A 20,577-nucleotide genomic window follows, 5' to 3' on the forward strand; every position below is an offset into this window, starting at 1 on the left:
ATTGTGGGTGTCACTCATTGCTTTCTCAGAAAGGCCTTCCCTGACCACCCTGTCTAGAAAGCACCACCTCTGTGTCCTCTTGTCTCTTCCCCGTAGCCCTTAACATCATCTAAAATTTTCTGCATTATCTGCCTGCTTCTGCATTGTCTTTTCTGCTCACTGGAATGTAAGTGCTGGGATTGGTTTTGGTCCCTGCTATAGCCTCAGTGTGCCTAGCACGTAGCAGGCACTCCATGCATGCATGCTTATTGACAGAACAAACCACATGGATTAAGGGCCTAAGTTACAAACCAAGTTTCTTTCAAGTTGTTGTCCCTCAAACTCTTTCTTTTTTTTTTAGACAGAGTCTTGCTCTGTTGCCTAGTCTGCAGTGCAGTGGTATGATCTCTGCTCACTGCTATCTCTGTCTCCCCAGCTCAAGCATTTCTCCTGCCTCAGCCTCCTGAGTAGCTATGATTACAGGCGCCTGCTACCATGCCCAGCTAATTTTTTTTTTTTTCAGACAGAGTCTTTCCTGTCGCACAGGCTGGAGAGCAGTGGTGCAATCTCAGCTCACTGCAACCGCCACCTCCCGGGTTCAAGCAATTCTCCTGCCTTAGCCTCCCTAGTAGCTGGGATTACAGGTGCATACCACCACGCCTGGATAATTTTTTGTATCTTTAGTAGAGACGGGGTTTCTCCATGTTGGCCAGGCTGGTTTCAAACTCCTGACCTCGTGATCTGCCCACCTTGGTCTCCCACAGTGCTGGGAGTACAGGCCTGAACCACCGTGCCCGGCCTAATTTTTGTATTTTTAGTAGAGATGGGGTTTCGCCATGTTGGCCAGGCTGGTCTCAAACTCCTGACCTCAAATGATCCACCTGCCTCAGCCTCCCAAAGTGCTGGGATTACAGGGGTGAGCCACCACACCCGACCCCAAACCCTCTTTTATAGCACTTCCCTGTCCTGTGACTTATTTAAGAGAGTAATTTTTTTTAGGTGCCCAGAGGTCACTCACTTATCTGCCAGGCCTACCATCTACTGTGTGACCTTGGGTGAGTTTGTCTGCCTGTGCCTCAGTTCTGTCAGCTGTAAAATGGGAATAACAATGTCCACTTCATCGTATATAGCGTTTAGTAACATGACCTCTCTCTTATTTTGGAGACAGTCTCGCTCTGTCGCCCAGGCTGGAGTGCAATGGCGCGATCTCAGCTCACTGCAACCTCCATCTCCAGCGTTCAAGCATTTCTCCTGCCTCAGCCTTCTAAGTAGCTGGGACCACAGCTGCCACCACGCCCAGCTAATTTTTTGTATTTTTTGTAGAGACTGGGTTTCACTGTGTTAACCAGGATGGTCTGGATCTCCTGACCTTGTGATCCACCCGCCTCAGCCTCCCAAAGTGCTGGGATTAGAGGCGCCCAGCCTAGTAACATGAGCTCTCTTACTATTATTACTACTATAATTACTTTTAGAGAGAAGGTGTCCCTCTGTCACCAAGGCTGAGGAGCAGTGGCATGATCGTAGCTCACTGCAGCCTGAAACACCTGAGCTCAAGCAGTGCTCCTGCCTCAGCCTCCCAAAGTGCAGTGATTATAGGTGTGAGCCACCTGTGCCCAGCCACTTATTATTTTTATTATTGTTTTATTTTTTATTTTTTTGAGACGGAGTCTCGCTCTGTCACCCAGGCTGGAGTGCAGTGGCCGGATCTCAGCTCACTGCAAGCTCTGCCTCCCGGGTTCGCGCCATTCTCCTGCCTCAGCCTCCCGAGTAGCTGGGACTACAGGCCCCCGCCACCTAGCCCGGTTAGTTTTTTGTATTTTCAGTAGAGACAGGGTTTCACCGTGTTAGCCAGGATGGTCTCAATCTCCTGACCTCGTGATCCGCCCGTCTCGGCCTCCCAAAGTGCTGGGATTACAGGCTTGAGCCACTGTGCCCGGCCCACTTATTATTTTTTAATCATTATAATTTTGTTTTGTTTTTGAGACGGAGTCTCGCTCTGTTGCCCAGGCTGGAGTGCAGTGGTACGATCTTGGCTCACTGCTAGCTCTGTCTCCCGGGCTCAAGCAATTCTCCTACCTCAGCCTCATGAGTAGCTGGGATTACAGGCATGCACCACCATGCCTGGATAATTTTTTTTATTTTAGTAGAGACAGGGTTTTGCCATATTGCCCAGGCTGGTCTCAAACTCCTGACCTTAAGTGATCCGCCTACCTCAGCCTCCCAAAGTGCTGGGATCACAGGCATGAGCCACCACGCCCAGCCAATCATTCTTTTTATTACCACCACTATCATTATCAGTTTGACTTCTGGAAGAGGCAGCTGTTGTTTCCTCTCTGCCTTCAAGTAATAACACTTACGCCACTTTTCACATTCAATGCCCTTCAGTGGCTTCCTGTTTCACTCAAGAAAAGGAGAAAACCCCACCTACCTATCCAGCAACATGTGAGCCTCCACCTGCCTCTCCAGCCTCATCTTGCATGCTCTTTCCTGTTGCTCACCGCCCTGCAGTCATACCAGCATCACTGCAGTTCTTCATGTGATTTATGTTCATTCTACACCAAGCACTCTGCCTGGAATCTGCTTTCCCTCCTTCTTCACCTGGTGAATGCATACTCTTCCTTCGTTCAATCTCAGCTTGGCCATTACTATGTCAGCCTTCCATGACCACCGACTAGGGGAACCCTCCTTATATCACACTCTCAGAGTAACACATGCCTCTTCTGTAGCCTTCATCACAGCCATCAGTTTACACTTATTCCTTCAACTTGAATTAATGTCAGCCTTTTCTAATCAATGCTAAGCTCCATGGGAATGAAGACCAAATCATTCTTTGCTCACCCTAGTACTCTTAACATTGGAACAGTGCCTTGCACATAGAAGATATTCAGTAAATATTAAATAAATGAAAGAACGAGTAATGAGAAAGCCTTTGGGTTAGAGGGTCATCCTTCAGACGAAGCCCAAAACTTCCCCAAGAGAAAATCTGCTGCCTTTGAAGAAAACCAGCTTTTCTCACTGGCCTCCTGCCATGGGACATAAACAGCCTTCTTGACTTCCAGTGAGTTGTGCTGGCTGGAGATGTGACCTTGGGTGGTCACAGGGTACCCGTGGAGTAGGAAAAACCTTTGCCCCTCTAAGCTGAGATAGAAACTGGATATGAAACCACAGTGCAATGGAGAAGTCTGTCTCACTTCCTGAGCTCAGCCATTTCTCAGTGCCAGGCACTTTCAGCTCTTCCTTCCCTCTTCAAACAGGGTCACTTACTGTGTTCTGATGGTGGAATCCTCTACTTTGGTTTTTCTGGCCAGCAGTGTTTTCTTTAATGGGTTGGAGCAAAGGTTCTCAAAGGCCTACAGACCTGGGCCAATCCCCCACAGAGTCAGCACCAGGACATGGTGAAATGAGAGGAACAGGGACAAAGTCAGGAATTTTCATAAAGATAAATTAATTCTGAAGTTGTCTGCCCTACTTTTTTCTGTGTCAGGATGCCCTTTCTTTTATGAAACAAGGGTGCTAGGAGTTGGCCATTTTTTTCAATGTCCTTATTTATCAAAATCACCTATTTAATTTTCTTTTGAAACTTACTGGTCTGTGGACAGTGGCTGAGCCAGGATGAGAACTTGGGTTTTGTAGTTCCAGGTTCGTAGTCTCTCCCCTCTCCTGCCCCTCCCTGGAGAGGATCAGATGCAGGGGATACAGGAGGGCTGGCTATAAATTATTGACAGGCTGCCATGTGGAAGAGGGGAAGCACTTGTTCTGTAACCAGGGAGCAGAGTCAGGGTCACTGGGTAGCAGTTTCAGAGGGGCATATTTCAACTGGGTAAGAATAAACTCTTTGACAGGTAGAAATTCAACAATAGAATGGGCTGCCTCACCCAGTGGTGGTCAGGCATGGGTGTAGCAGCCATATTTGGGCTGTTGGAGGGACTATCCCAGACTGGGGATGCTGGTTAAGGATTTTGGCCTTGGATTCAAATCGACCTGGGTTTCAGCACTAGTTTTACCACCTTTTATCTGTGTGACCCAGGGCAAATCAGTTTCCTGCTATTTAAAATCGGGGTAAATCATGCCTCCCTCAGAGTCCTGTGAGGATTGAAAGAAGAGGTGCCAGCCGGGCATGGCGGCTCACGCTTGTAATCCCAGTGCTTTGGGAGGCCAAGATGGGAGGATTGCTTGAGCTTAGGAGTTTGAGACCAGCCTTGGCAACATAGTGAGACCTCGTCTCTACTAAAATAATAATAATGATAATAATAATAAACTGGGCATAGTGGCACATGCCTGTAGTCTCAGCTACTCGGAAGGCTGAGGTGGAGAATTGCTTGAGGCTGGGAAGTCAGCTGCAGTGAGCCAAGATCGCGCCACTGCACCCCAGCCTGGGCGACAGAGTGAGACCCTGTTTCAAAAATAAAGAAAAGAAAGAAGGGGTGCCCAGGCCACAAAAGGGTGTTTTGTGAGATGTGGGCACATTCCTGGCACATATGTCTCCAGGGAGTTTACTAATTCCTGGGGAATAAGGAATGCCACTCTCTGGTGGAGAGGAAGAAACTCACAGAGCCTGGGTGACAGAGCAAGACTCCGTCTCAAAAAAATGTATAAATAGAAAAAGAAAAAGAAAATAAAATGAGCAAAGACCAGCAAGAGCACCCCAGACTCACATGCTGGGGCAGTTCTGAGGATAGGAGATCAGCCAAGGACTGACTGACCAGGGAGGAATCCTTGGAGAAGGCCACACCGAAGCTGAACTTTGAGACACCATCAGGCTTCTGGTTTCTTCTACTGGATTAGTAGACAAAAAGGAGTGAGAGCTTCTCAGGAGAGCCTACAGTGGTCTCTGGCACAGAATAGTAAAACAATTTTTTTTTTTTAGACAGAGTCTCACTTTGTCACCTGGGCTGGAGTGCAGTGGCATGATCTCAGCTCACCACAACCTCGATCTCCCAGGTTCAAGAAATCCTCCTGCTTCAGCCCCCCCAGGTAGCTGGGACTACAGGTATGTACCACCATGCCCAGCTAATTTTTGTATTTTTTTGTATAGATGAGGTTTTGCCATATTGACAGGGTTGTTCTCAAACTCCTGAGCTCAAGCGATCCGCCGTGGCCTCCCACAGTGCTGGGATTACAGGCATGAGCCACTGTGCCTGGCCAAATAGTAAATGTTAATTGGAAGTAGCTGTTATTATTATCTAAGTTTCAAGGGTGTTTCAAGGGCATGGAAATACCTCTTTCTTTGGGTTCCCACAGCACTGTGGGCATATTCCTGGCACATCAGATATGCTTGGTATATATATGTTGAATGAACAGGTGGAAGACTAGTTGGCCACAGACTAGAGGGAGATATGATTAGATCTAAGTAAGCTAGGAAAAATGGGAGCATCCATCTCTCTATACACCCATCCATCCATCCATATATCCATCTATCTCCATCCACCCACACATTCATCCATCCACCTATATATCCAACTCCTTTTCATCCAAACATCCATCCATCCATCCATCCATCCATATATACATCCATCTATCCATTCATGCATCTATACATATACCTATTCATCAAATTCTTGTCCATCCATCCATCCACGTATTTATCCAACTCTTGTTCATCCAAACATCCATCCATCCATCTACCCATCCATCCATGCATCCATCCATCCATATATATACATACATACACTCATTCATCCATCTATACATCCATCCATATACCTATTTATCTAATTCCTGTACATCCATGCATCCATCCATTCATCCACCTATTTAACTCCTGTTCATCCAAACATTCATTCATTCATCCATATACCCATCCATCCATACACCTACTGATCCAACTCATGTTTGTCTAAACATCCATCCATCCACCCACCCACCTATTCATCCAACTCCTGTCCATCTATCCACCCATCCATCCATCCATCCATCCATCCATGTTTCAAGCAAAGAACAAGATAAAATCACTGCATTCATGAAGTGTGAGGCAGAGCTTACAGATATAAATCAAATAATGGTATATAAGGGTAAAATTGTAACTATGATAACTGCTACAGACAAAAAGGGCACATGGTGCTGGGAGAGTCCATCACAGAGCAATCTGACCTAGTCATGAAGGTCAGCAAAGGCTCCCCAAGTGACCATAGAACTGAGGGCTACAGGGTGAGCAGGATTAAACAGAAGAATTGGGGAGGAAAAAATGTTCAGGAAGAAAGGGAAGGGCATGCACAGGGCAAGATAAAGTCGGAAAGTAGGCCTGACCATGCAGTGCTCTTGGGCATGCTGAAGATTTTGATTTTTATTCTTAGAGGTTCTAAGCAAGGAGCAGGTGACAGGATCAGATTTGTATTTTTAAAAGATTATTTTGGCTGTGGTTATAGAAGATGGAAGCGGGGGATGGGATGAGCAAGTGTGAAAGCCGGAGGCCTGTGGGAAGCCAATGTAGATGTCCAGGAAATTCATGATGGAACCTTGGACTGGGGAGGTGATGGGGGAGGGGAGGAGTAGATGGACTTGGGGGCCATTTAGGAGACAAAATGGACGTGATTGGGCCATGGGTTTTATGGGAAGGATAAGGGTGAGGGAGTTATCCAGGATGACACCCAGGTTTCTGGATAGAACTGTTGCCAGGCAACAGAAAGAAAGCCAGAAGGGAGTGGGGAAGGGGTGGGACACACTTTCCCTTGCAGTTGTTTTTATGCCCATGTTTGCAAAATAAAGGGTGTTGGAGGTGTGGGCGTGCACAGCTCCCTGACTGCCCACCCAAGGATAAGAAGACTGGTTTAAGAAGATTGCATGTTGCAGGGTAAAGGGATCTAGGTCTTCTACTCTGGGCTCTGCATGCAGGTAGCTGTGTGACTACACTCCTGTGGCCCGGGGCTCTGAAACAGACATCCCTCCTTGTCTGGCAATTTCATGGCAAGAAGCAGCCTGAGTCTTATTTGTCCACTCATACTATTTACAGGACTCCTCCTTGGGAAGTTATTTCTTGTAGATCCACTTTATCCAGAGCCTGAGGGTGAAAAAGCATCAAGTCTAGAATGTGAGATCTGAAAGGAATCACAGAGCCCATTTTCCCAATCTTCTCATTTTACACTGGGGCAGCCCCTGTGTCTGACCCATGTCTCTATGCTACTCCACTACCTTGCCTGCAGGAAGAGAGGTTAAGGAGTTTGTCCAAAGCCACAAAGCTATTGGGATTAAGGAGGTGACCCCACATTCCTTTTCTTACGTTGGGGGTGGGGATTTTTCTGCAGTCTGCAGTTATTTCCTAGGACAGATGGGGCTAGGTAGAGCTGTGGGGATGAGCTAAGATCATAAACACAGGTGATGCTGAGCATCTGGGGGAATAATTCATCTGAAGCTGTGCCCTGCTGAGTTTGAGTCCTTTCTGACTCTTCAAAGGTTCTTCTTGTTATGCACCCCATCGTGACTCCTGAATATCCTCTTGGGGTTGCAAGATGCTCTTTACAAAAAAAAAAAAAAAAAAAAAAAAGGAATGCAGAAAACCCAGCCCACCTCCTGAAAATGAGACATAGAGACAAAAAACATGGTTTGAACCTCACTGCTGAGGTTTCCATGGTGGCTCCACTCGGCTGCCCTTCCCATTGGCTAGGTGTCCTGCTCCAGCTTTAGCAACAGAGACTCAGATACTCATCTCCTTCCTGATTGGCCAGGCTGTGCTGCAGTGCCATGGTAACAGAGGCAGGGGGACCAGTCCCTGCAGAACAACTTGAGTCACCATCTACCTGGGGTGGGCTGAGATCCAGAGGACTGCTTGTGGGGGATGGAAAGAGGAACAGGTAGCCCCCACCTAAGCTCACAGTCAGGTGGGGACCTCCCCACCACCGGTTGCCCAGGGGTTTTGGGGGCTGGTGGGCTTCTCCTCCTCATCTTGTCTACCCTGTATCTTGTAGCTTCTTCCAGCCTTTTCTTGCTCCACAGGTCCTGTCTCCTTCAGAAGAAAAATCATACCACTAGCAGTGCCAGGGGTTAACTCATTTGCCCAAAGTCATGTAAGTTACTAATAAAAGCCAGGGTTTGAACTTATATTTATATTGCCTGGTTTAAAGGCTTTGAGGGACTTTGCTAGAGAATCTAGGGGTCCTTTCAGTTTTCATATCTATCCCCTTTTTATTCACCAAACAGCAAATGCATTTCAAAACACTCTTTCATCTAAATTAGCTCATCAGCTCAACAACCCTATGAGTTCGGTAAGTCAGAGATGAATGACCCATTTTATAGATGAGGACACTAGAGCCCAGAGAAGGCAAATGATTTGTTCCATGTCACACAGCACATTAGTGCCAGAGCCGGGCCTTTAACCCAGCCCTTCTGAATCCTTGTCAGGGCTCTACCTCCAAACCACTGACCTATCTATACCAGTGGGGTTCCAGGAGGATTGGAGGCCCTCTGAGGGCTTCTCTGAGTGGTCGTCTCATCTGTTAGAGAAGCCAGTTAGAATCAGGCAGTCCGTTGTGGACCAAGGGTTCATACCATAGCCCTAGTCTCGGCCAGGCAACCCCTAAATGTGGCCCTGGTCTCCAGGAAGGGTCTGCATTTAACTGCAAACCTTGCTCTTCCCCTCAACCCCCATGTGCCAACAGGTGAAGAAGTACTCATAAGCTTACCTACAATCGGTTTTACTGTTTCTGTGTGTGCGAAGCTGTGCTGGGCATGCATGCTCTCATTAAATTCTCATCACAACCTTAGGAATTCGGCCTTCACTGTCCAATCCTAATAGATGCAGAAACTGGTGCTTAGGAAGGTCAAGTCACATCCCCAAGGTCACACAGTCATAGAGACATAATATGAACACAGGTCTACCTAACTTGAAAGTAGCCTGGCTTGAACCGTGGTGATGCTCTCTCTGCTCCCACAGAATGCAGAATGGTAGCTTAAAGAGGTACCCGTATCATACCTGTTATCCCAGCACTTTGGGAGGCCGAGGCAGGTGGATCACAAGGTCAGGAGTTGGAGACCAGCCTGAGCAACATGGTGAAACCCCGTCTCTACTAAAAATACAAAAATTAGCCAGGAGTGGTGTCACGTGCCTGTAATTCCAGCTGCTCTGTAGCTGGGACTACAGAAGTGCAGGAGAATCACTTGAACCTGGGAGGTGGAGACTGCAGTGAGCCAAGATCGTGCGACTGAACTCAAGCCTGGGTGACAGAGTGAGACTCCGTCTGAAAAAAAAAAAAAAAAGAAAAAAGGAGAAAAAGAAGGCACCCGGGAGCTGATTCTTTTTCTCTTGGGTGTGCATTTTTTCTTCAACTGAAGCTGTGGCTGCTGGACCAGTTCCTTGGCACTGGAAAAAGCAGACTCTGAGGACTCTGAGGGACTTGGAAATAGTTGGCCCCTGGGAAGTGACTCAGTTCCTTCCCTCCCATTGCCCAGTTTCTCAGCTTGGTGATCTTGCAGAAGGGCGTGGCTGGGCTGCTGGCAATTTGCAGCTGATCTGGAGGAGAGAAGCCCTAGTAACTTCCTTGGCCTGAATCTAAGCCCCTGCTGAAAATGAACATTTTGGCAGTTTCCTTTTCTTTCTACTCAACTTGGGCTCCCTGAAGCTCTTGCCCCTGAAACAACCCAGCCACCCGGCCTGCCCTCCTGCCCTCCCAAGGGCACCAGTTTTGGAAGACACGACCAAGCAGGAGCTCTCACCTGCCACGCTGCTCCCCCAGGCACCACAGCAACAAGGGGCAGGCACACGATCTCTCCATCAACAACAATTACGGCAGCTTCTCTGTGCCAGACACCACACACACAGGCTCGAGGGAGATGGCAGGGAACAAACCATTCTGGCCCCTGCCCTCATGGAAATTGCAGCCTCGTGGCGGAAATGCACCGCAGGTCCTTGAGTGAATACATCATGGTTTCAGACAGTGATAAATGCCTTGGACAGGATGAAACAGGATAATGGCATAAACAGCAATTGGCGGGGGTTTGAGCGGGGAAGGAAGGGACTGAAGGGGAAGGGAGCAGGCACCTGAATGAGGAGGCAGTTGTCTTGGTTATCTATAGCCGCCTAACAAACCGCCAAACTTAGTGGCTTACAACAACCATTTTCATGAGTCTGGTTGGCCTGAGTGGTTCCTCTGCCCATTTCTCCTGGTCATACTTGCAGCTGCATTCAGTTGGAGTCACAGCTGAGCTGGAAGGTCCAAGAAGCCCTCACTCACACATCTGGTGGTTGGCGCTGGCTTTTGGCCAGGGTATCTCAGATCCCTATCACATGGCCTCCCATCCTCCAGCTGGTAGACCAGCTGCCTTATGTGGTGGTCTAGGAGCAGCATTCCAAGAGGGGGAAGGCACAAGCTTGCAAGGTCTCTTGAGGCCTAGGCTCCTGAACTCATAAAGGGTCACTTCTGCCACATTCTGTTGTCAGAGCAAGTCACAAGCCCTGCCCAGATTCAAAGGGCAGGTAAAGGGATGCCACTTCTTGATGGGGGGGTAGCAGCAAAATATTTGTGGCCTTATTTATGGGACATGATCGGCCAGGTGTGGTGGCTCACGCCTGTAATCCCAGAACTTTGGGAGGCCAGGGCGGGCAGATCATTTGAGGCCAGGAGTTCAAGACCAGCCTGGCCAACATGGTGAAACTCTATCTTTGTATTTTATAAATTTATAAATATTATATTTTATATGAAAAGAGACATGATCTACATTGCAGATAGTAACAAAAATGATTTTGAAGTGTACCAAAGTTGTGATTAGTAAGAAATCTTTTTTTTTTTTTTTTTTTTTTGAGACAGGTTCTCACTCCCTTTCCCACGCTGGAGTGCAGTTGCACGATCATAGCTCACTGCACCCCCAAGCTCCCAGGCTCAAACAGTCCTCCTGCCTTGACCTCCTGAGTAGGCATGCACCACAACACCGAGTTGATTTAAAAAACTGTTTTTGTGTACAGATAGGGTCTTGCTCTGTTGCCCAGGCAGAACTGTAGCAACACAACCATAGTTCACTGCATCCTCACTCCTCAGCTCAAGCGATCCTCCCACCTGAGCCTCCTGAGTAGCTGGGACTACAGGAGTGTGCCACCCTGCCTGGCTACTTTTTTCTTATTTTTTTCTAGCAATGGGGTCTCACTATGCTGCTCAGACTGGTTTTGAACTCTGCCTGGGGCTGTCCTCCTGCCTTGGCCTCCCAAAGTGCTAGGATTACAGGTGTCAGCCACCATGCCTGGCCTATGTGGCCATCTTTAATATGCGACATCATCCATGTCAAGATCTCTGGGAAGAGTGTTCCAGGCAGAGGAAGAGCAGGTGCAAAGACCCTGGGGTAGGATGGCATCCAGAGACCTGAGCCTTGAACAATGGTGTGATGGTTGATACTGACTGTCAACTTGATTGGACTGAAGGATACAAAGTATTGATCCTGGGTGTGTCTGTGAGAGTGTTGCCAAAGGATATTAACATTTGACTCAGTGGGCTGGGAAAGGCAGACCCACCTTTAACCTGGGTGGGCACCATCTAATCAGCTGCTAGAATATAAACAGGCAGAAAAAATGTAAACGAGAGACTGGCCTAGCCTCCCAGCCTACGTCTTTCTCCCATGCTGCATGCTTCCTGCCCTCAAACATCGGACTCCAAGTTCTTCAGTTTTGAAACTCGGACTGGCTCTCCTTGCTCCTCAGCCTGCAGACGGCCTATCGTGGGACCTTGTGATCATGTGAGTTAATACGTAATAAACTCGCCTTTATATATACATATACATATATATACATATATACATATACACATATATATGCATATACACATATATACACATATACACACATATATATGCCAGTAATTATGTCCCTCTAGAGAACCCTAATACAAATGGGTTCCTCTACTCCCTTAGTTTCCTGTCCTATAAAGTGGGAACTAAGTTTGTCTCCCTGCCTCCTTTATAGGAATACAGGATGTAAGATGCTTTGCTTCAGGGCTGGGTTAGGATTTTGGTTATTGGCCAGTGGCAGGGAGGAGAGGCCAACACAGGAGCTCAGCTTGGCTTCCCCCAAGCTCACCAGCGTTTGTTGAGAAGCACTGTCTGTCAGGAAGACACAGTGCTCAGCACCACAGGTCATAGCAGGGGAGTCTGAGGGTTGCTGATCTTGCCAAGCTTATGGGATAAAAAGATTGTTTGCGGCCGGGCACGGTGGCTCAAGCCTGTAATCCCAGCACTTTGGGAGGCCGAGATGGGCGGATCACGAGGTCAGGAGATCGAGACCATCCTGGCTAACACGGTGAAACCCCGTCTCTACTAAAAAATACAAAAAACTAGCCGGGCGAGGTGGCGGGCGCCTGTAGTCCCAGCTGCTCCGGAGGCTGAGGCAGGAGAATGGCGTAAACCCGGGAGGCGGAGCTTGCAGTGAGCCGAGATCCAGCCACTGCACTCCAGCCCGGGCTAGAGCGAGACTCCGTCTCAAAAAAAAAAAAAAAAAAAAAGATTGTTTGCTGCCCCAGATGTGACTGAGACATACCAGATGCATCTCAGAAGAAAAGAGCTTCTGAGGGAGTCCTCCCCACAGGGAGGTCTATGGGGCTCAGGGAAGGCCTGGAGGAGATGGGGTTCCAATAGGGCTTTGAGGGGCACACAAGATTTGGCTGAAGGAGGGGAAACTGTTGATAGGAAAAGTGTAAGGGGCTGTGGAATTTAGTAATTCACAGCAACAGATGTTTGCGGAACCCCTGCCGTACCCCACGTGAACAGGACAGACAGAGAGAGGCACTCCTCCACACAGAGGAGATACAACACAGGCCTCGAAAGGAAGTGATGATGCTTCAGAGGCCTGAGGATGAGTCAGGTCAAGCACTGTGGGGCACTGGGAGGAGATGATACCAAGAGGGTTCCAATGAAAGGACATCTGCAAAGGACAGAGAGGGGAAGGAGGGCTTGAGTTTCTCAAGTAAAGGCAACAAGCTGTGTCTGAAGCAGAGGGTCCATGTGGAAGAGAGCGGAGGGATGAGCTCAGGGCCAAACTGGTCTCATGGGCTAACTAAAGACTTCATCCTTTATCCTGGCCAGGCGTGGTGGCTCACACCTGTAATCCCAGCACTTTGGGAGGCCAAGGCAGGCAGATCACTTGAGGTCAGGAGTTTGAGACCAGCCTGGCCAACATGGTGAAATTCTGCCTCTACTATAAATACAAACATTAGTTGGGCATGGTGGTGCGCGTCTGTAGTCTCAGCTACTCAGGAGGCTGAGGCAGGAGAAATGCTTAAACCTGGGAGGCGGAGCTTGCAGTGAGCCGAGATGGTGCCACTGCACTCCAGCCTGGGTGACAGGCTTTTGAGATTCCATCTCAAAGAGAAAGAAAGAAAAAAAAAAGGCTTTGTCTTTTTTCCTGAGGGCAATGTATGTAGGTACACCAGATTTAGCAAATTAAAATGTAGGTTGTCCCGTTAAATTTGGATTTCATATGAACAACAAATAATTTCTGTAGCATGTATATGCAATTATCTGGGACATTCTTATACGAAAATATTATTCATTGTTTATCTGAAGTTTTTTTTTTTTTTTTTTTTAAGACAGGGTTACACTATGTTGCCCAGGCTGGCCTCAAACTCCTGGCCTCAAGCGATCTTCCTGCCTCAGCCTGCTGAGTAGCACTATGGGTGTGTGCCACCATACCCAGCTTGTAATTCAGTTTTAACTGAGCCTCCTGTGTTTTCTCTGGAGACCTTAAGTGTGGGATCACGGAAAGGTTTTAAGCAGGGCGGGGACAAGGTCAGATTTACATTTTGGGAAGCTCCCAGGATTTGTGGGAAAATAGACTGGAGAGAGACCAGGAAGGGGTGGGGGATGAGGTTCCTCCTGTTGTCCAGGCCAAAGAAGTGGAGGTCACCACCAGGAATGGGGCCATTGCATCATGTCTTCCAACACATCTGCCTCCTCAGCTAGGCATGTGGCATTGGATAAACCCCAGCTAATGAAGCCCCAGAGGGCTGTAGGCCAGTGAGACCCCAGCTCTGCTGTGTGAGCCGCTGGCATGGTTTGCTCCCTCCCAGATGCCCATCTGCCGAAGGGGCCAGAGGATCAGAGAGATTGTCCATGAGGGCCCTTCTGCTTCTGCTTCTGGGGGCCTCCGCCCATCCTCTCTCTGATACCTCTCCTGGCATGGGCCCACCGGGGTGAGAAGTCCAAACCTGAGATGCTTGGCTCCCAGATCATCCTTCCTGTGCCTCCTTGCTCCTTCTTCCCTCCCGCCATCACTCTGCCCGATGAATGCCTGAAAGGGCCCCGCGTCTCCTCTCTCCAACCTCAGGTCCCAGGCTTGGTTTTGGAGAAGGGTCTCAGCCTGTGTTGACAGCCTGTGATGTGTGAAGCTAGGTCTTCGGCATCACTCGTTTTACTGAATCCTCACAGCAGTGCTACAAGGAAACCATCATCCCCATTTCAGAGAGATGGGGGACTGAGGCTCAGTGGTCCATTTGCTGACCCAGTCACACAGCTGTGCAGGGGGCAAACCTGGAGTGGAGTCCAGGTCTGGCTGGCGCCAGTGCTCTGCCCTCCCACTGTCTCCATGAAATGTCCCCAGGAGCCCCTAATCCCCCATTGATTTAGTGCTTGGGCTCGGTCAGCAGTCTTCTTGTTCCACTGCAGGCATGTGCAGCCCCAGCTCTTTCTGAGTTAAGCCAGGGACTGAAATGGGTCGACAGAATGCTCATCTGTTGGGAGCTTTATGGTTTATGAAGCCCTTTCCCATTTGTGCCCTCCTCACAACCCCACGGAGACTCTGCACGGCCCCTCCAGCTCTTGGAGGCTGCATTTTGCCGCAGTGAAGGCCACATTAAATATTAACAGGGCAGCTCCTGGCCCCGCTGTGACGTCAATTACGGGGCCGCTTGGTGAGGGCTGCGGATGCCTTTCCAAGGTGAAGCGGTGACCGGAATTCAACTGGCTCAAATGGTGTCCCAGGAGGCTGGCTGTCAGGACTCGGAGAAGATGCTGCTAATGTGAGGTGTGGCAGGAATCCAAAAGCTTTCCTCTGATCTTCCTGGCTCCCTCAGGGCCTGGTGGCATCCTGAGGCTGGCGAGATGCATTCAGTCATTTGGCAGGTATTTACTGGGCACCTGCTGTATGCCAAGCACAGTGCGAGGCTCTGGGGAGACGGCTGTGAATGTGATGAGGTCTTTGCATAGTGGTGCTCCTTGTGTGGTTGAAGAAAGGGAGAGAGAAACCCAGCTCTGTGGGCTAGGGCAGGTGCCCACTCCAGCCTGAGGCCAAGGGATCCTTCCAAAAGAAGTCAGGGTGATACTGAAACCTGAAGAAGGAGCCCAAGTTAGGTAGGGAAAGAGGAGGGTGAGAGAACAGACATAGAGAATACCTCTTGAGCTCGGATCCTGGTTCTACCTGTTCCTAGCCATTTATCTACAAATTAGGTTCCCACCACGCAGGGTTGTTGTGAGGACCAAATGAAGCCATTGCTAGTGATAGCACAGTGAGGTGCCCAGTGGCTCGGGGGTAGCTGCTGTGAAAATAGCTCCGGGCCACGCATGGTGGCTCACACTTGTAATCCCAGCACTTTGGGAGGCTGAGGCGAGAGGATCGCTTGCATCCAGGAGTTCAATACCAGCCAGGGCAACATATTGAGACCCTGTCTCTATAAAAAATAGAAAATTGGCCAGGTGTAGTGGTGTACACCTGTAGTCAGTCTCAACTACTTGGGAGGCTGAAGTGGGAGGATCACTTGAGTCCAGGAGGTCAAGGCTGCAGTGAGCCAGGATTGTGCCACTGCACTCAGCCTGGGTGACAAAGGAAGACCTAGTCTAAAAAAAAAAAAAAAAAAAAAAAAAAAAAAAAAAGAAGGAAGGAAAGGAAAGGAAGGAAAGAAAGGAGGAAAGAAAGAAGGGGAAGGAAGGAAGGAAGGAAGGAAAGAGAAAGAGAGAGAAAGAAAGAGAGAGAGAGGGAAAGGGAAAGAGAAAAAAAGAAAAGAAATAGTCTGTGTTTTATATGATTCCTTTGCACTGCCAGGAATTCTTGCCCCCATTTTGTAAGCAGAGAAACTACTGAGGCTCAGAGAGGTCAGAGAGGTGACCCGACGTGGCCAGGGTTATACTGTGGATTAGACCCCAGGTTGGACATGTGACCCTAGGCTCTGACTTGGGCTTTTTGCCATACTCCATCCACAGGCAACCCAAGCAATTATTTCAGCTCAGTGAGACACAGAATCCCACCAGTGCTTCCCAGTATGAGTTCCTTGGCTGCATGTTCAAGGGTAGTCTCAGCCTTCTTTGTGGTAAGGCCACAGCTGTCTGATGCTTAGCCCAGGGTTGGGCTTTGGGAGGCCTGGGCAGAGGCTTGATTTCGCTAACCTGCTGTGTGACCGTGGGTGAATTACTTTCCCTTTCTGAGCCTCAGTTCCCACAGGGCCAGCTGAATGACCAGCTCTTATTGTCTGGGTCTCTGATCCTCCCAGTAGTGCTGTGGCAAAGGAATTACTTTAAATTCCATATTAAAGATAAAGAACCAGGACAGGCGCGATGGCTCATGCCTGTAATCCCAGCACTTTGGGAGGCTGAGGCAGGCAGATCACTTGAGGTCAGGAGTTCGAGACCAACCTAGCCAATATGGTGAGACCACGTCCGTACAAAAAATACAAAAATTAGTCGGGCATGGTGGTACATGCCTGTAGTCTATTCAGGAGGCTGCGGCAAGAGAATTGCTTGAATCTGGGAGGCGGAGTTTGCAGTGAGCCGAAATCACGCCACTGTTCTCCAGCTTGGGCAACATGCGAGACACAGTCTCAAAAAAAAAAAAAAAAGGAACCAGTGGTCTGAGACAGACAAAGTGGCATGCACAAGGCTACACAATTACCAAGTAGGGGCCAGGATTTGGGGACAGCCCGTTGCTGGCAGAGCTGGCCATCAGTCCACCATGCTGTGCTGCCTCTTGGAGTAAGAAAGCCAAACTGAATTGTCTCCAACATCTTTACTATGGGCCTGTGATTCTGTGAGTTCCCTGCTGCCCCAGGCCTTCAGGGCTCAATGACTTCATGGGGAAGCCATTTCAGGTTAGGCTGGTCCTCCAACTGTCCCCATTTAAAGTAGGTAACAGCCCGGTAGGCAGCACTCCCTCCCTCCCTCAGACACAACCTCATTCCTCCTGAATGAAGAGGTCTAGCGAGGACAGTGACATGCCCTTTTTATTCTCCCCCAACCCCCTCCACCCTGCCTCCGACATGCCCATTTTATGGAAAACTGAAACTCAGAGAGGTCTAACAACTTGCTTGGGTTTCCCCAGCTACTATGGAAGAGCTAGGATTTGAGGCTGGGTCTGGTAACTCCAGATCTTGTACTCTGAATAGCTGCAAGCTGGCCAGATTCAACAGGACAGCCCTCCTCCTTCTCTGGGCTCCCTCCCGGCTCCTGCAATCCTGCCTGCCTTCCCCCTTGCTCCCTTCCTTTTCTTGCCTTTCACTCAGCTGTCACTTAATGTTAGCTGTCAGCTGATTTCAGGTGTTCCCCTTCCTGGGGTAGAAGGGGAGAGGACAAAAGATCTTGGCCACTCACAAAGGGGGCTCTGGTGATGGGAGTTTTGTAATATGCAGAAGGTGTAACTGAATTCAATTCAGCATTCATGGAGCAGTGCCTGGATCCAGGACACTCAGCCAGGCATCCCAGGGGCTCAGATGGTGAATGAAACACAGGCCCCATCCTTCAGTACTTATAGTCTATTACAAAGGACAGGGCTGCCTCCTAAGGAAGTGGGAAGCAGAAGATGTATGTAACAAAGAGTGTGAACTTTATAGTCAGAAAGACCTCGGTTCAAATCCTAATTCTTCATTTAATAGCAGTGTGACTTTGGGTAAGAGGATGCCTCCCTGAGCTTTAATTTTTCCATCTGTTTAATGGGTGTAAGAGGAATAGCTCCCATGAGGATTAAATGAGACCTTATAGTACATTAAATGACAAAACATAGTGCTTGATGCCCAGTAGCAAGCCACAGACATTCCTACCAATGTCCCTCTAGGCAGACAGTGGATACCAGAGTCACAGTGAGAGTAGGTGGAAGGCGAGAGCACTTCTAAGTTGGAGAAACTTACCTCCTCTTTAGAGGAGCTAAGATTTCAGTGGGTATTAAAGGAGTGTAAGAAGCAGAGAATGAGGTGGAGGGATGGGAAAGAACATTCTGGAAACTCATGGGCAGAGTCTGGGAACCTGGTGGGCCTAGTGTGTCCAGGAAGTGGGTGATGACCTTGAGAAGATGGGCCAGGGGCAGGTTATGAAGGGCCAGGTAGAGGAGTTTATATCTTTAAAGAGGGAATGGGTCCTACCCACGACCCCAGGGGGCAGCTCAGTGCTGTCTCTGCAAAGGCCAGCCAGCCTCCTACAGGAGTCGGCCTTCTCATGTGGCTATGGTCCTCTCAGATCTCTTTATCTCCTGAGTCGGGGCCAGCCTGCCACCATTATCTACAAGAAGATAGAAGGCTATAACAATCTGCTTGCCTCCTACTAACATACTGGGGAGAAAAAGATGTTTTTTAGCATAGTTGCCTGGCAGAGAACCATGGTGAAAATTCAGCGACCCTCTCCCTTGCTTCCCAGGGTACAGTTTCAGCAGCAGCTGATGACAGTCATGCTCATAGCTCAACAGCTAAAAGAATGTTCTCAGGCTCTCTGAAGGTCAGGGGCAGTGGTGGGAAGAACGGTGAAGATGGAGCAGAGCCCCTGCTCTCTGTGCTGTAGCTGGGCAAGACACTTAACCTCCCTGGGACTCAGTTTCCTCATCTGTAAAATCAAAACAATAATACTGACCTTGCCTTAACCAAGAGACAGCATAGTGGCAAACTGCTGGCCCATGGCCTGCTTGCTATGAAGTAGGAGTTCATTACCTTCTTCACTCCAGGTCTTGACATGGTCCAAACGCTTGTCTTTTGAAGCAACCCTGTTGTATCCTCTTGAGTTGTCGTGACATTGTCTGCTGGTCTTCCAATGGTGAAATATCCTAGATTCTCAGAGCTGAAAAAAAAAAGGTACTTTGCCATTCATCATTGCAGCTTCTCATTTCACAGATAAGAAATCCAAGGCTCAGGGCGAAGGAACAGCCTTCTCCAGCTTTCCCAGACCATGCACAACAGCCCCTCCCACCCCAGCCCACCCAGTGGGAACCATGTGAAAGCTTGAGGCAGTTATTCAGATGGTTCAAGCCAAAAGATCTAGAAAATTCTTGCTAAGAAACACAAGCTCCCAGACCATCTGCAGAACTGAAACAAAAGCCTCTTTCACCCTCATTTTTACTGCAACTCAATAGGTGTTGGCTTTGCCTTCTCCCCCAGAGCTGAGCTCCTCTGAACAAGCTGGTGGGGGGCGGGCGCTGGGAGTGGGGCTCTGAGCTCCACCAGCTCATAGAACCAGCTCACAGATTGCAGCTAACAGGACATTTTCGCACTTCTTAATGCCAAAAGCTGCCTTGGGTGCTGGTTTGCTTCCAAGGCGGGCTTTGAAAGAGGGGTGGAAGGCTCTAGATGATCCTGAAATCTCTGCGCTCAGGATGCTCTTAGTGAAGCAGGGGGTGAGATTTGGTGTCAGCAAAAGGATATTGGGGTGCAAAGTAGATAGTGCAAAGTGGAGGTGAGTGGGGAAGGCTTCAGATGACTGCAAGAATTTGACTTCTAGGCCTCAGTTTCCTCATCCATATAGTGGGGCTAACAGCCTTTTTCCAAGTGAGGATGTGGGGAGATAATATGAGAGTAAAGTCTTCATCCTCAAATCAGGCAGAGGATAAGTGATTAAAAAACAAGAGCCGCTGTCTGTCTATGTTATTGCTGGTGGTTTTATTATCATTGGCTGGGTCGGTAAGGTCACCTTGACTGCAGGTGGCCTACAGTGGGAGAAAAAGTTAAAATCCTATCTGAGTGACAATAATTTGTGGACAGGCGGCTACTCCAGCTCAAGATGGTAACCATGCCAACATTGCAAACGCCATCTCTCCAGAACAATATCATGTCTCCTTTGTAATAGGTCCCTTGGTGTCCAGACTTCTCAGCAGCTCAGAGTGTCTCAGAGTATCCAAGAGGGGGAAAAAAAAAACAACAAAAAAAAAACCAGGGTATGCCTTTTCTGGGTCATCTATTCACTGGGCTCTGGTGGAGGGTTCTGGCAATGCTTTAGAAATGCAGTCCCATGAGAGGAGCAGTCGTGACCACTGGCTGTGGGTGGGATGCAGGTGAAGAATTTTTTTTTTGAGCTTTGTTGTCCAGGCTGGAGTGCAATGGCGTGATCTTGGCTCACTGCAACCTCTGCCTCCAGGGTTCAAGCGATTCTCCTGCCTCAGTCTCCCGAGTAGCTGGGATTACAGGTGCTCGCCACCACGCCCAGCTAAATTTTTGTATTTTTAGTAGAGATGAGGTTTCACCATGTTGGTCAGGCTAGTCTCAAACTCCTGACCTCAGGTGATCCACCTACCTTGGCCTCCCAAAGCGCTGGGATTACAGGCATGAGTCAACATGCCTGGCTTTTTTTTTTTTTTTTTTTTTTTTTTTTTTTTGAGATGGAGCCTCACTCTGTTGCCCACACTGGATGGAGTACAATGGTGTGATCTCCACTCACTGCAACCTCAGCCTCCCAGGTTTATGCAATTCTCCTGTCTCAGCCTCCTGAGTAGCTGGGATTACAGGCACATGCCAA

The 20,577-nt window shown here is 48.8% G+C and overlaps 1 protein-coding gene across 1 annotated transcript; it reads right to left on the bottom strand.

Annotated features, from left to right (window-relative positions):
* Positions 1-14,800: 14,800 nt before the first annotated feature.
* Positions 14,801-19,062, bottom strand: C13H22orf24 (chromosome 13 C22orf24 homolog). Its single transcript, XM_010360711.2, is given in 5 exon segments — positions 14,801-15,122; positions 15,124-15,212; positions 18,706-18,757; positions 18,759-18,920; positions 18,922-19,062. Coding segments are annotated over 5 exon segments (690 nt in total). The 3' UTR covers positions 14,801-14,876.
* Between the last annotated feature and the right edge of the window lie 1,515 nt (positions 19,063-20,577).

This window comes from Rhinopithecus roxellana, chromosome 13 (genome assembly GCF_007565055.1).
Source record: "Rhinopithecus roxellana isolate Shanxi Qingling chromosome 13, ASM756505v1, whole genome shotgun sequence".
Lineage (NCBI taxonomy): Eukaryota > Metazoa > Chordata > Mammalia > Primates > Cercopithecidae > Rhinopithecus > Rhinopithecus roxellana.